The sequence below is a fragment of the Temnothorax curvispinosus genome, unplaced genomic scaffold (assembly GCF_003070985.1).
Source record: "Temnothorax curvispinosus isolate PA1 unplaced genomic scaffold, ASM307098v1 QBEX01014279.1, whole genome shotgun sequence".
Taxonomy (NCBI): Eukaryota; Metazoa; Arthropoda; class Insecta; order Hymenoptera; family Formicidae; genus Temnothorax; species Temnothorax curvispinosus.
Window position 1 is genome coordinate 624,961 of NW_020224059.1, and position 16,113 is coordinate 641,073.

General features: G+C 35.5%; 2 protein-coding genes across 11 annotated transcripts; one reads left to right on the plus strand and one right to left on the minus strand.

Moving 5' to 3' along the window:
- Positions 1-227: 227 nt before the first annotated feature.
- LOC112464512 (THO complex subunit 2) lies at positions 228-11,934 on the plus strand. 10 transcript variants are annotated; one of them, XM_025031524.1, is made up of 28 exons: positions 228-467; positions 601-644; positions 1,617-1,708; positions 1,804-1,917; positions 2,117-2,232; positions 2,315-2,445; positions 2,606-2,985; positions 3,250-3,428; positions 3,607-4,199; positions 4,282-4,516; positions 4,615-4,732; positions 4,820-4,982; positions 5,056-5,237; positions 5,416-5,700; positions 5,814-5,926; positions 6,034-6,229; positions 6,408-6,536; positions 6,693-6,821; positions 6,931-7,188; positions 7,298-7,446; positions 8,854-9,004; positions 9,305-9,410; positions 9,516-9,556; positions 9,644-9,757; positions 9,857-9,917; positions 10,022-10,083; positions 10,946-11,010; positions 11,550-11,726. In XM_025031524.1, exons 1-28 carry the CDS (start codon positions 403-405, stop codon positions 11,671-11,673), a joined length of 4,395 nt encoding a protein of 1,464 aa, XP_024887292.1. In that variant the 5' UTR covers positions 228-402; the 3' UTR covers positions 11,674-11,726. The 10 variants fall into 10 exon arrangements, with proteins under 10 accessions (XP_024887292.1, XP_024887293.1, XP_024887294.1 ...); XM_025031525.1 differs by having other exon boundaries at positions 9,647-9,757; XM_025031526.1 differs by having other exon boundaries at positions 9,522-9,556.
- Positions 11,935-11,942: 8 nt separating this feature from the next.
- LOC112464513 (early endosome antigen 1-like) lies at positions 11,943-13,937 on the minus strand. The gene is made up of 4 exons (XM_025031535.1): positions 13,793-13,937; positions 12,893-13,559; positions 12,543-12,673; positions 11,943-12,434 (listed from the first exon to the last, which is right to left on the minus strand). The coding sequence occupies exons 1-4, from the start codon at positions 13,825-13,827 to the stop codon at positions 11,954-11,956; spliced, it is 1,314 nt and encodes a 437-aa protein (XP_024887303.1). The 5' UTR covers positions 13,828-13,937; the 3' UTR covers positions 11,943-11,953.
- Positions 13,938-16,113: the final 2,176 nt, after the last annotated feature.

Sequence of the window (16,113 nt, forward strand, 5' to 3'; positions counted from 1 at the left end):
AGCATGACGTATCAAATGAGGTGTCTCGTCGGACGTCGCAGCAGTCGCAGGCATTTCCGCAAAGACAAACGCCTTTCGATTGGCGGCCGCTAGCGACGACATCGCCGCCGAGCGATCGCGGGGCCGCCGGCCGCTTCCGATTGGCCGTTGCCGCGCGTCTCCATGACGCGGTACGTCCTCCGTCCTCCCCGAGCGCCTCGCGGCCTCGCGCCGTACTTCGTGGCTTCGGGGACGCGCTCGGTGCTAGCTTCGCACAGTGGCGAATCGAAGGGAAAAAATACGCTACGCACTCTCTCTCTCTCCCCCCGTTAACCTGCGATGTCGAGTTGATTTTTAATCCCTCCGGGTTTCGCACGCTCGTAGCTCCATTTTATTAAAAAAATACGGACCAGAGCGCTAAATATGGCCAGCAAAGTATGGCATACAGAATTGTGGAAGTCATGGGATAAGCATGGGAAAAATGATTTGTAAGTGGTGTTGTTAGCGCGTCGCCTGGTCGACGCGATCGACACGGTGCATTGCTGGTCGCGAAAACACTTATCTACCCCCGTTAACTCGCTCTACCGAAGACTTAATTTGTCAATTCACGACTGTTTGCAGCCTCAAGCTAATCAAGCACAAATTTAAGGAAGGCAACAGACCAGGTAATAACGTGCTCCGGCTGTGCTCCGCTCCGCTCCGAGCCAGCATGCCCGTTCCGATATATCATTGTCGTTTCAACGCGAAGCGAGCGCAGCCATCCTCATACCCTCCAGTTCCTAAGCGCATGCATATACTTATCACACAATGCTCGCTTCAGCACAACGCATTCTCATACATTCTTTCCATCTCGCGATAACAGCATGATTATCAGTTCCTTATATTTATTTATTCATGAGTTATACACACTCATGAATAAGTAGTCGGAACGGATCTGATTCTTTTGAAATTTCTTTTGACCTTGTTGTTCATTTTCTTCTGTTTAATTCACTTTACGTGTTGCATTACATTTTGTTGTATAGATCATTTTATATATGTAGTACGTATGATAACTTTGACACATGGAGTAACGACTCGTTAGACGTCATCATTAATTGGGTTTAGTAACATCTGTAGATAACTTCTCAAAATGCTTGTTTACACGAAGAGATGTTATTTCATCTCCAAAGAAAAAGGTCTCGTGAAAGAAATACTTCTTAGCAGATATACTTTTCATAACATTTGCTTAGCATTTACATGTTCCTTTACAACCTTGTAAGTCTTTATAAGTCTAGATCTCTTCGTCAACAGGTATGGAGTAATAACTGGTATTATGAAACTGGATTTAACGAACGTTTATAGAACATTGTATGTCAGCAGTGGCTACCGATGTTATTAAACCCAAGTAATAGTGACATGTAAACGTAGTCAATGTTACAAAGAGGTTTTTTTCTATTTTTCACACGGAATTTGCAAAGGAGATAGAAATTGACAAGACTTACACGTTTATTTCAAGCTTTTATATTGCACTTTTATATCTTGTATTTTTTTCCCCACATATATGGGCATTGTTTCATATTTACATTATATCTTCTCATTGTATAACTGCCTTCGATATTGTACGTTATGATGAAATATCTTTATGGTTTTTTTTATAGAATGGAGACGCGGAATATACGAATTAATATCAAATGGAATCCATGGAAACGTAAAAAAGGACAGTGTAGTTCAGACATTAGGTGAACTTTCGGTAAGATCCTTTTTATTATCTTAAGCTTTACACGTAACCGCGCCGAAATTAAATGATATTGTAATAATATACTAACATGTGTAATTTGTTTGTAGAGTTTTGATGGTTCCGTACCATCTGCAATAGTAGACATATTTACTTTAATCGATGCAGAAGCGCATAATGAGGAAAGGAACAACTTTTATTATATCGTGAAAGAGTGTGAGAAGGTATACATTCATTTTTACATATAAACCTATTATATCTTACTTTAAAAAAATTACGAAATTATTGAGAGAGAGGAATATTAAGAAAGATATTCAAGGACATACTTTTAAAGTAGTCAGAATTACTATTTTTTTTAAATTTATTTGATTAAGACTGAGTTTCATCAATATATTACCTTAACTTCTTATTTATTTCCCACAGTTTTTGACTGATAGAATATTGAAAGAACGTTTAGAGATTGAAACTTTGCAAGATGTAGGGACATTGAAAAACAAAAATTTTCAAACCAAGTTTATAAAAGTAAAAACAAAGCTGTAGTGAGTATTTCCCTATCAATTTACGTAAACCATATTTATTGCTGTAAACGAGTTTCTTATAGCCCGCTCGCCTTCTTTGCAGTTATAAACAAAGGAAATTTAATTTATTTCGTGAAGAGAGCGAGGGTTACTCCAAGCTCATTGTAGAATTAAATCAAGAGCGTCCAGACAGTGAGGTGGCATCGACATTGGAAATTGTTAAATCTCTTATCGGTATGATTATCAAGGTTTTTACCGCGAGTACAAAAATATCGCTCTTTTCAGAGGATCTGTACGTTGCGTGAATCGCTACATATAAAAACAGAAATAAACTCATGAATATCCTAAGTAGATGGAAAGTGACGGAAGTACAAGGTGGTATTGTCCTTTACAGGTTATTTTAATCTTGATCCTAATAGAGTACTCGACATCTTATTAGAGACATTTGAAAATCGACCGCAAGACGATGCTCTTTTTATTCCCTTAATACGCTCGTACATGAGCGATCAGCAGGTACTTTGTGAGGTCTTAGGATTCAAGTACTGCTCCACCATCAACGCTACGCCGTTCTCGCTGCAGAAGGTCACCGCGCTTATGCTGCAACATGGTGTGATTAAACTAGATGACATATTACCTTGGCTAGTGCCAGACGATAAAACTATTATATCAGATCATGAGCAAGTAATGAAACAGGCCAAGGAATATGTGCGGAAGTTGAGCGTGATCTCAACGAAAGACAAAGAGGATGTTGTAGAAGAGAAGGAAAATGCACAAGTAATAAACGAAAAGAAATTTTATGAATTATTTATGTTACAAATCTGAGTTTAGCTGATTGTTATTTAATAAAAAATAAGTACTGAAAAAGATTGGATCTCTATTCAAAACTTACAATAACTCGCAAATTAATTTTATAATTAAATTTATGAAATAAGTGCAAATTCTTAAAAAAAATTGTTTTAAAGTTGTACATGAAGATATTGACCTGTTTTAGTAATTATATGTGATTGATAGGTCATATTCTAATCTCTTGTTTTAAAGGACAAGTATGCAAGCAATCAAAAATTTGGATTATGTGAAGCGCTTCTGGAAATTGGAGCTTGGGAAGTGGCACAAAGTTTATTCAATCGCTTGCCAGATTATTGTTTTACGGATCAACGCCCCATAGCTCTAGCATTGTGCAAAATGATGCAAGCTCTTGTCGAATCTGTATACAGAAAGTAAGTTATTAATATATCTATTTAATTTAATTAAATGTATCTGTTTAATTTAAGAAGGTAACTTGTGGAATTGTATCTATATTATTGAACGAACACTACATGTCGTAAATTATTGATAACAATTGTACTCCAATCTAGTTAAATTATTTTGCAAGTTTTCAAAATTATTTCATTCCAGACACTGTATTGTTTCCCCAAAATTGCCGGGTCGTAAAGTGCCCCCATTGAAGAGTTCCCTTGCGCCGCCGTCGTTACGCGATCTGGAGGACATTCATGACTACTTGTTGCCAATGCTGATCGTACTTGGACCGAATCTGCACCAGGATCCTATTCTAATGTACAAGGTGATGAGACTATGTCACGCCGCTATCAAGCACTGTCCACTTGATGCGAGCAAGCAACCATTGAACAAGAACTGCAGTCTTTACTACGATGTACTGACGATACTCGACGTCGCGCTGCTACCATCCCTCTCCTTCATGGACTGTAACTGTTGCGTCGCCGAAGAACTATGGAACATTCTCAAGTACTACCCTTACCAGAATCGTTATTGCCTATACGCGCGCTGGAAGAACGATACACCGTTACAGCACGCCGCATTGCTGCGGAAACGTGCGGATGCTCAAAAGAAGATCAAGTCGATTATGAAGCGCGTAAGCAAGGAAACGATCAAGCCAGTCGGCCGGTCAATAGGCAAGCTTACGCACTCCTCACCGGGTGTATTATTCGATTATGTTCTCATACAGATCCAGTTGTATGACAACCTGATAGGTACGTATCGAATGTGTGCCTTCTGCCGTTATAATCATCTTCACAAAGGAAAATTGTAACATGTTCATCGTATTGGATGCAGGACCTGTGGTGGACTCCTTAAAATACTTGACAAATATCTCGTACGATGTGTTAGGATATTGTCTTATAGAGGCATTAGCGGGTGCTGACAGGGATAGATTTAAACACGATGGCACCAGTATATCTTTGTGGCTACAATCTCTGGCTTCTTTTTGCGGAGCGATATTTAAGAAGTATAACATCGAATTAACAGGGTTGCTACAGTATGTAGCGAATCAACTTAAAGCTCAAAAGAGGTACGTTCTCAGATAAACGAGATAAACGAGATATTGCAGTAAATCTAACTATTAAATTAATTTGCTGCTGCTGCTTCAATATACCGCTCTGCTTTCAGCCTAGATCTATTAATATTAAAAGAAATAGTACAAAAAATGGCTGGTATCGAGGCAGCCGAAGAAATGACGTCTGATCAACTGGACGCTATGGCAGGCGGAGATCTATTAAAAAACGAGGTAAAGTATGGCAGTCACATGAATATGCAATGTTATATAATGTAACTCTGACGCAGACAAATTAATATAAAAACTGATCCTCTCAAGGCCGGTTACTTTAGTCAAGTTCGCAACACGAAGAAGTCCTCGCAGCGTTTGAAGGAAGCTCTTGCCGAGCAGGATCTCGCGGTTGCTCTGTGCTTATTAATGGCGCAGCAGAAACATTGCGTCGTTTACAGGGAGACCGATAAATCTCATTTAAAACTCGTTGGTAAATAGAATTTTATGCAGAGTCAAAAGTTTTCCTTTATAGATATTATTTTCAATTTTTTTTTTTACAATAGGCAAGTTGTACGATCAATGCCAGGACACGCTGGTGCAATTTGGGACTTTCCTGGGTTCGACTATGACAGTAGATGAGTATGTGGAGCGATTACCCTCGATCCATTCTATGCTCCAGGACAATCACATACACGCAGATGTTGCATTTTTTCTGGCACGGCCAATGTTTGCGCATGCCATAAATGTAAGCGAGCTACTTATATATGCATGTTCGAATCTTCTTGACACAATAATATCGTTTAAACAAATCATCTATCCAATTTATTGAAAAGATATCTGCTTATAATTTTTTAATCAGACGATTTGTTGTGGATTATTATATCTTATTCTATGGATCGTCTTACATTGATTTTCTTTCAAAGATGAAATATGACACCCTCCGCAAAGCTGATCCAAATTACAAGAAAATGTCCACGGCTATGAAACAATTAAAGTACGCGGAAGCCGCGCAAGCTGTTATGGCACCTGTCGCTCAGTCTGTTAGGCCATTACACCCTCTAAAAGTTTGGGAAGACATATCGCCGCAGTTCTTAGTCACGTTTTGGTCTCTATCGATGTACGATTTGTACGTGCCAGGGGAAAGTTATCAAAGGGAAATCAGCAAGTTGAAGCAACTTGCAGCGCAAACCGCCGATTCCAAAGACATGGTATGCGAATATCGGAATATTACACATTATTACTGATTACAGTACTATGACTGACAATAGTTTATTTTAAACGTACATTCTTGATTTAAACCGGGAGTAATGCTGATTTTTAGAATCTAAGTAAAGGAAAGAAGGAACAAGAGAGATATACCACTCTTATCGAGAAGCTGCAGGATGAAAAAAAGAAGCAAGAGGAACACGTTGAAAAAGTTTTTGCGTACCTGAGGTAAAATATCTCGTAATCTCTTTTAATTAATGTAATTATCGTGATTGTATTATGTAGCAATTCAATATTTCGATAATAACATTCGTACGTTTGCAACTGACTTGTAGACAAGAAAAGGATACATGGTTTTTGTCACGAAGCGCTAAATCTGCGAAAAACGAGACGATAACGCAATTTCTACAGTTGTGCCTATTCCCACGGTGTACATTCACAACTGTGGACGCCATGTACTGTGCGAAATTTGTACATACCATCCACTCCCTCAAGACTGCAAATTTTTCAACTCTACTTTGCTACGATCGTGTAAGACAGTTCTGTCTAATATACATTCATGTGTTGTTACAGCACTAGAACGATAAATTATACTTGTTTATTATAAAGCAACTTTCGTTTGCACAAGACTATTGTACAAACTAAATTTATAGTTTGTTATACATTGCTACAACTATTTTTATGACAAAATTATTTGTTTCTCTTTCAGCTTTTCTGTGATATTACATATTCAGTCACTTCGTGCACAGAGAACGAAGCAAATCGATACGGCAGATTTTTATGCGCTATGCTGGAAACTGTTATGAGATGGCATTCCGAGAAAGCCATATTTGATAAGGTAAGTAATCTGTAATAACAATGAATTAACACATTTCTCGAAGTTTTCAGAGAAGAACGAAAAGATGCTTTACACTTTTAAATATTGGTTCTGATTATCTTTTGGATTCTTATTTAACACTTTGAATATGTATTAGTAAATATCTTATGAATATAGGAATGCAGTAATTACCCTGGTTTCGTAACCAAGTTCCGTGTGAGCAATCAATTTTCTGAAGCGAACGATATGGTCGGATTTGAAAATTACAGACACGTGTGCCACAAGTGGCACTATAAGATCACAAAGGTATTTACGCAATCTTATGAACATATGTGCTATATATATTTGAATATGAAAATGTTATTTCAGTGCTGAGAAAAAGCACTTATGATCGAATTAATATTTTCTTTGACAGGCTATCGTAGTGTGTCTAGATTCTAAGGATTATGTGCAAATAAGGAATTCTTTGATAATATTGATCAAGATATTGCCACATTTCCCGGTTTTGGCGAAACTCTCTCAGATCCTCGAACGAAAGGTGGAGAAGGTGAGGGAGGAAGAGCGTGGCCAGCGTCAGGATTTGCACGTTCTAGCCACATCGTATAGTGGGCAACTGAAAGCTAAAACTCCCAATATGATACGCGAATCAGACTTTCACCATGTGGGCGACAAGGTAAAAAAAGATTTTTTTTATATAATTGATATAAATTCATAAAGAGAAAGAAATTATATCTCAAATGTGTTTGAGAAAGTTATTCATTTTATTATACTTATTTGTACAGGCTAAGACACAAGACACAACGAATAATGAAACGAGCGATAAAGTTAGCAATGGAGTAGCAGTGAAAGAAAATAATAACGGAGACGCTCGGCCAGAAAAGGAAAACAAGGAACAACGAGAAAAACGAAGTTCATCCAATCAAACGCATCAGTAAGTAATATAGAAATATTTAGAAATATATACACAGTTGCATTGGAATTTTTTTTATTCTTTGATATTTTATGTAGAAAATTATATACGAAAATTTAATAAAAGATATGCGGATATAATAAATGGAAACATAATAAAATTTCAAAATTTCTGTCGGAGCTATGGGGGGGGGGGGGGGGGGGAAGGGACAAATAATCTAAATAAATAAGATCAACATGATATGCAATCAAACTAACGAAAACGCTGTTAAACGGTCAAGACCGGATCTTGATTGCTTAATAATAATAATAATATTAATGGAGTAAATTTTACGTAAAATTCTTTGCCTTAGCAAACCACGTGCCGTTACTTACGGACTTAAAACGCAGTCTCAACCAAAGCTAGAACAGCACAATCATGTAATTAAATTGATTATCAATTTAATTACATTATAATACATCTTTTATGAAATTAGAAATAAACGATATGAGAAATACGGAATATATCGGATATATTACAAAAAATATAACACTCCAAGATTCGAACCTGGATCTCTCTCATTCCGTAACTGGCGTCTCAATTCGACCACTGAGGCATAATTCAATCAGCATACTTGTTTAAAACAAAATTTTTAATTATATAATTCGTTATCTCTAATCTTTTTCTCATATGTGTTAAATAAAAAATAAATAAATAAAATATATGCCGTCTTAGGAATATGAGATCTTTTATAGCTTAATAATATTTCTGTGTGAATTTATATACTTTTTCCACTTTATTTTTAATTAATTTTTATTTATTTATTTTTTATTTAACACATATGAGAAAAAGATTAGGGATAACGAATTATATAGTTAAAAATTTTGTCTTAAACAATTCTGCTGATTGAATTAATCGGTATGCCTCAGTGGTCAAATTGAGACCCGTCACGGAATGAGAGAGATCCAGGTTCGAATCCTGGCTGAAGTGTTATTTTTCGTAACATATCCGATGTATTCCGTATTTTTTATATCGTTTATTTTTAATTTTCTACAAGATGTGTGCTATAGTGTGATTAAATTGATTATCAATTTAATTATATAATTGTACTAATCCAGCTTTGATTGAGACTGCGTTTTAAGTCTGTAAGTAACGGCGCGTGGTTTGCTAAGGTAAAAAATTGTACGTAAAATTCACTCGAATTATATTATTAGGCGACCAAGATTCAGTCCTGACTGTTTAAGTCCTGATGACGTTTTCCTTAAGTCTCAGTCACAAATCACAATAGGTATTTTAAGCCCTAAGCCCTAAGAAACTCACTAATCACAGTCGATTATTCTTCTAAAAAATTTGACTGTGATTGATCAGTTTTTTAGAGTTTGGGTCTTAAAACATCTATGGACTGAGAATAATTTGACAATTGATATGTTAAGTATGGAAATCTTACAGCGATATCAATTCTTTGAATAGCGAAAACTCCGAGAAGTTCAGAAAGAAAGAAGACAGTAAGGATGTTTCGGAAGCAAAAGAGAAATATGTGAAAAAAGAAGAAGTGAAAGACGATGAGGGATTAGATAAGAAGGATCGCAAATATTATAAGGTAATTATTATGTTAAAATATTTTTACACGGAATGTTCCGAAAGGAAAAGAGAAAGTTAAGATGGAATTTAATAGAAAATGCAATTTGAGTAAAAGAATTTTAGTAAGCGTATAGTCGTAAATGTTTTCTTATAAAGTTAATGTTAAAAAGCTTTGTTCCATGCTTTTGTAAACGAAATATCGTAATTTGTATATATTATTATTATATGATAACTTATCATCTCGAAATTGATATTCAAGATTTTCTTTCAATTTTGGTATAATCAATGATATATAAAAATGCAAATTTTATATTTTCAGGAAGAACACTATTATAGCGGTGGTGTCGACAATTTAGACCGAGATCTTTCCAGCGTGTCAAATAGTAGTGCTAGTTCGGGTCCTGTACAAGAAGGCCCCGAGAGAGGTTTGTACTATGACTTAATGATCAAACATTAAAATCGTGTAATTATAAATATAAAAAAAATGTATTGCTCTCTGTATATTTTAATATTATAAAATTTGTACTCAGTTTCAGATGTAAAAAGAAGAAAAGTAGAGAGCGTCCCAAAGGTGACGATACATTCTACGTTATATCTATGTTTTAATTGTTATATATTTCCACGTTTTTTCTTGGCATAAATATTTTTGTGAATTCAGCAGGAAGGAAGACGCGCAGAGGCTGTTCTTGATAAGAAAGAACGTTCCAGTAAAGGGAAAGCACGTGACGAACAGAAAGAACTGCGTAGGGAAAAGAAACAGGGACGGAAAAGGGTAATTATGTGTTTATCATTTAATTATTGCATACAATCATTACACATACCACACGATTCAGAATGCATATACTATTTATTAAATAACCAATTAACACAGGATCGTGCAGAGGAATCCATAGCAACCACTGAACAAAAACGAAGAAAAGATGACGAAAGAGGTTTGTGTAATTATATTTCCGCTATTATTACAAAAAATATAGACTCATCAATAAATATTTATTATATATTAAAATATATATCGCATTACATATATATGTTATAGCCAAAGGCACGCATCAGAACGGTGACATTCCTGAACATAGAGAAAAGCATCATTACAGTAAGGTCAGTAATATTAATTAGCATTTTTGTAATGTTATTAAACAGTTAAACTTCTATTCAAAACGTAGCCTACTATTTATTTTCTCTTGAATTTAGTTATAAACTTTGATTTTAGTTCTGCTAATTTTCATTTATATTTTATGAATAATTATTTCTATTTTTTTTCTGTGTTTACTTTTTTATAATTGTTGGAATCTTGTTATAATATATACTAGACCAGAATAATATCTAGAATAATCCAATTAAATTTAATCTTGATCTTTAATTTTCTTACTTTAGGATACATTAATTTTTTTATCATTTTATTATTATATTATGCTTTAACATTCACACATTTACTTACATTTTGGGATGCATAAAGTACATAGAGTAGAAGAAACCCTTAGCTATAAGAAATATACAGGATAATCAAATCAATAACGATATGAAAATGTTGGACAAAAAGATACTAATGCACTTGCAAAAGTTATAATATATAGAATATATAGAAAAATGTATACAATACATTTGTAGCTCCATGTTCTATGAATATGTATATTTTCTTTTTTTTTACGCGTACTTTGATGAGATTTATTACACATCGTATATCGTAAGTTTTGTAACATAGAAACTGCTGCAATTATTTTTGTAGTTCTTATTAACTAGCTGACTTGTTTCATGAAAAAAAATCAAGTTATCATTTTTTTAAAAACAATTTTCTATTACCTCATAGTTGATAAAGATGTCTACTTCGAGTACATTAAAAGGACGAAATGGGCGGCTATAGCAAAAACAAGAAAGTATAGATGTCAATTACCCCCCTCCCCCAATATCAGTCACAAGAAATCATGGCATTCGGAAGACTTATTCAAGAATGTATTTTCAGGAAAAATCTCCGTACGCAAAGGATCGTCCTCATGAACGTGAAGGCCGCGAAAGCCGTGATAAACAATATCCTTTTCTATGCATTTAATATATTCAACAGCTGAACACAAATATTATTCTTGCTTCTTTTTACAGCTAGTTGATTTTATTACAATAATGTCATATAACATTTGTGATACATACTTGTGATACAGTAGTATGTTAAACTTTGTAACTAATTAAGTGTTAAAGTAGATTATGTACTATGTACATAGAATGAATCGTACAATTATTGCGAGTTAATTTTTTATATAACATTTTCTCATTTTAATTAAGAAATCTTACTAACATTTATTAACCGTTTATAAGTAAAAGTAAACATTGTTTTATTAACTGCATTTTTGTTGAGTAGAAGTGAAATAATTTAACACTTAATTACATTAGTTAAATGTAATTGTTCGAGTGTTTATTTACTCTGTTTATGAAATTTGTAATACATACGTTTCAAACTTTTTAAGACAAAATATATTCTATCTTTTTTTGTAACTATAATTTCCATTGTTTTCTTTTTTTTTTTGAGAAAGAATCCTTAACTGCTCAATAACTGTATGATTTATCCTATGCACGAAAAAACAAGTGCTCGGTATGATCCTTAATTCAAGTGCACTAGGAGGAGTTCAGACCCGAAACGGAGATGATGTACAACAACAGAAAGGAGCTCGACTTAACATTTTCTATGCTAATGTTTGATGTTGCATGTAATAAACGTAGAATTCAAAATAAAGCAAAAAGATAGTCGGTAATTTGTATATTATATGTTTTAACACATCCAATTTTATAAAATAAATTATCTAAATGTCCGATACTTTTTGATACATGTTTCGATTTAGTCTTTTTTTTCTTCCGAAGATGAAGAAAATCAAAACCCTCACAAGTGATATGCGTGATGTGTAATGTGCACGGTTGATAATTGTGCGTGCAGTAATGATAATAAATAATTAATAAACAATATTTTGGAATGTCTTATTCGCTACGACGAAGTGCTGACGAAATTACAGAAATACTGATCGGCCTTGGAGCTCTCTTCCTCCAGGCGCTTTAGCCGCATTTTGGCATCCTGAAGAATATCCTCCGTGGAACTGCTCTCGCTGACGATCGCGTTCGCGCTGACAATTCGAGCCACAGAAATCGGCATCTCGATCGGTTGAAATAAACGCACCTCCTCTAATTGGCGTGACAATTGGGCGCTGCGCTGCGTAATCTGTTCTATCTTCGATCGTTGCTCTTCCACGAGATTCGTCAGCTCCAGCTTCTGCCTTTGTAGAGTTCTGCATTCGTCCATTATCGTGCGGTTCTCCGTGTCAGTTTGCACGTGAATGTCCCGGAGATTGTTCTGAGCGCACTGGTCCGCCGTACCTTGCGACACTTCCTTCTGCATTTTGACGAGCTCTCGTTGCAGTTTCTTCAAACCACCCTCAAACTTTCTGTAACTGTCTCGTTCTCTCTGCAATCTGTAGAAATTTATTTCAAACAATAATGAACAAATATGAACAGATCAAGATTAGAAAAATAGAACGAATTAAACGGAGATGAACTATTTTCTCGTTTTCGTCAAGTACCTGTTAGCTTCTTGAGTTAAGAAATTTTGTTTCATAGATAGCTCCATTTCCTTCTGCAAGATACACTGCGCATTGCTCTCTTTCTTTTCTTTTAGTTGTTTTTCTTTCAGGGTCAAAGATTGCATTACATTCTAAATACATAAAAGAAAATAATATTAGAGATAAAATAATATATTTAAATTGTTTCCGATCAGACTAGATCTTTTCCTAAATGGAAATTATGATGTATACAATGAGAAAATCTTCTGTTTATTACAGAAAACTGCTTATTAATTGAGCCATTACCAAAGAATGTGATAATATTTCATGGAATATCTTGTATCAAATATGTATATGATTGAAGGCATTACCTGAGCTTCTTCCACTTTTGCATTTAATGAATTCAGTTGATATTTTATAACTGTGGCTTGCTGCTTCAATTTACTTTCCTTAGTCTTCAACTCGTCGTCGTATAGTTGTTTCTGTTGCATAATTTTCTTCCTTATTGCCCGCATTTTCGTCGCGTCTGCAAGATTCGCTTCCAAAGCTAAGTCAGCTTGCGTCTCTCTGTCGCACGTGGACCTTCTGGTTGACGATTGAGCGTTGACAACGAGCGAGGCTATCGAGCTCAGAATGGACAGCAACAGCGGTGCTTCGCTGTTCATGTAATTCGATATAATGTACTGGCCCTCGGGCCTGTTGGGATCAATGCCCAGGGTTTCCAGCGTGTGCGTTATATAATCGCTTTGCAACTTATTGTGCCCGCTACCACCGCCCCTGTCACCGTCGTCGGCGGTGCGCTGGGGCGCGCTGTTGCAAAAGTTTACTAAAAGCGGAACTTCGCTAGCGAATATCGACAGGGTGAAGGAGTAATTGTGACCAAACAGATACTCGGCTATTAACATATCGTAAACGTACTGTTTCGCCGACTTCGCCTCTCTGCTCTTGCACAGCCTCAGGTCCTTACGCTTCAAAGCGTTCACCAGGTTCTGCCGCAGGTGCGTCCTGATATCAGATACAATCCCACACTTCTCAAACCTGTGAAGATACAGTGGATACAGCCTTATTGGTGCAATCAAAACGAACAAAAAAATATAGAATTACTTATGTTGCGAGTTAGATACACAGACTGATTCATAATTGTAAATTGTAAACAGCACTTGATGTAAACATTATTTTGAAGACTGGGCGTAGATATAACCTCGACGAAAATTTTTTTATTTTACTGGCAAAATTGAATACAATGTTATGTAGACTGTTTACGTACTCACCATGTATATACGGTGGAGTAGTAATCACTATCCATGTCGAATAAAAAGTACGTGACACGGTTATGACAGTTAGATGAATACAAACACTCGGGGACGCTCAAATTGGGATTGATACCAAACCCGCCAATCTTACTCCGTGGATAAAGCAACACTTTTATTATCCAGCATTCTCAATTCACCGAGATTACCGATAGTCGGTTGATACTTTACTTAGTTGATAATCAAAAAGCAATAAATATCAAGATTATTGCTTGCTGATTGACAGTCGATCAATTAGAAATTATTATTGGCATCGAAAAAGTTTATATACCGAATAATAAATGTATAATATTATTATTATATATTTATTAATAATACTTTAAATTAAAAAAGTTTGTTAAATATAAATAATAAATAAATATTAAATATTACTTAATCTCGAAGAAATAAAAACCAACGGAAAAATAATTAAAAGTATATAAGATCGAAAAAACGTAATTAAAAATATAAATAAGGATATATGCGAACAGGTAATAATATATAGACTTTTTTCTTTATTAACGTCATCGTAGTGAGATTGATTGCGAATTATCGTATTGCGTTGTAAAATAACACGGTTGCAATCAGTTGCGATACCGCGATTTTCTAATAGGAACTCTGATTGCGAATTGCGACTCTGTCTGTGTTTCGCAAACGGCGTTTACGATTGCTCCATTGCTCGTATCATATATTTTCGCACAGTGATTATATCGCATTACCGATAAAGCAACGATATTTGTTTACACGTCGCTGTGGCTGCGATGCGCTGCGACACATAGAGCGTCGATATTTCGGTCTCGATATATAACATAACTGCAGGAAGGACGACGAAGGAAGCAGGAAGGTGGGAGGGAGAGAGAGAGAGCGAGGGAGGACCGATGGATGGAGAACGGGCAAAATAGATTCATTAGCACGACGCTACTGCAGCTGCGGCCGAGGCGAAACCTTCAATCCTGATGTATTCTAAGCTCGGTGGTTTCCAACGAGTAATTATTGCCTGAAATCAATGTTGCGAAAATCCCCTCCCCCTCTCTCCCTTTCTCTCTCTCTCTTTCTTTCGCTCCCTGAAGGGGCGAGGAAGATCCGCCGCTGAAAAGCCGCCGGGGAATAAAGCGGCAACAAAGAACGTCAATTTTCCACCGTTCCTCGGCGAACAGTGAGCCGATTAACCCTTCGTTGCAACGTTTCGGTTGCAAATTCAGACCGGCCTGATGAAATATGATATCCCCTTTTTATCGCGAGAAGATATTAAGTATAATAATAATAACATGTTTATATTGCAATGTATTAAATTTCTGAAACTATCAAGAATTTAAGATCAAGACAGATAAAATATAAGAGTCATATGCAGAGAAAAGTACATGCAAATTATTATAGATACTATAATATAATTAAAAATATTGACTCGGATACATCGTGAAAATTAGGAGAATTTACTCCTACATAAATAATCATTTTTTATGCTCGCCATAAAAGCGACCCTTCCAGGGTCGCTTTTTAAATTAAATGCGATTTCAAGCACATTTAATCCTTTGGCGCTTTTTTTGGAACAGTACCTCTTTCCGAGACTATTATTTTTTTTTTTATGTCGTATTTCCTTGTCGCATTTATTACAACACGTACATTCGTTTGCGAGTGAACGGATTCAAGAATAATATATCCTATATATATATATATATATATATATATATATATATATATGTATGTATATGTATATATGTTTTTATTTCAGCTAAACGCCAAGAAAGGACTTGGTTTACAATTCTACTTAACACACACATCCATCCACACGTCAAAACATCATTCTTTTTTACAAACAAGCCGCAGTACATTATTATTTACATTATCATTATTGTTTACAGCCATTATCTTTTTTATAGCTTTCCTCTCTCCTTTTCCATAATCTATTTAGCACCTTTCCTTTTTCTATTCTAAATTTGTCATCGCATATATTCTCTAATCGTTCTCCGTTATTCCTACCTAAGTTCTCAAACCACATACTTGTGATGTTGCACTCGCTTATATAATGCTCTAAATTGTCCCTACCTGACTTGCAAAATCTAAGTACACTTCGTATCTTCCTCGTCAAGCCAATATTTATTTGTATCCTCTAAATTGCCGCACCTTAATTTTACCATCGCTCTAATCTCATCTCCCGTTTTTATTTTATCCAAGTTTGCTTTTATCTTTTCGTCGCGATACAAATCGCGCGAAACGTAACCAAAATTATGCTACGCGAGCGAACGCGTCTAAGAGTTAACAACGTCGGCCGAACCGAGAGAGGGTTGAGAGAGGAAAGCCAC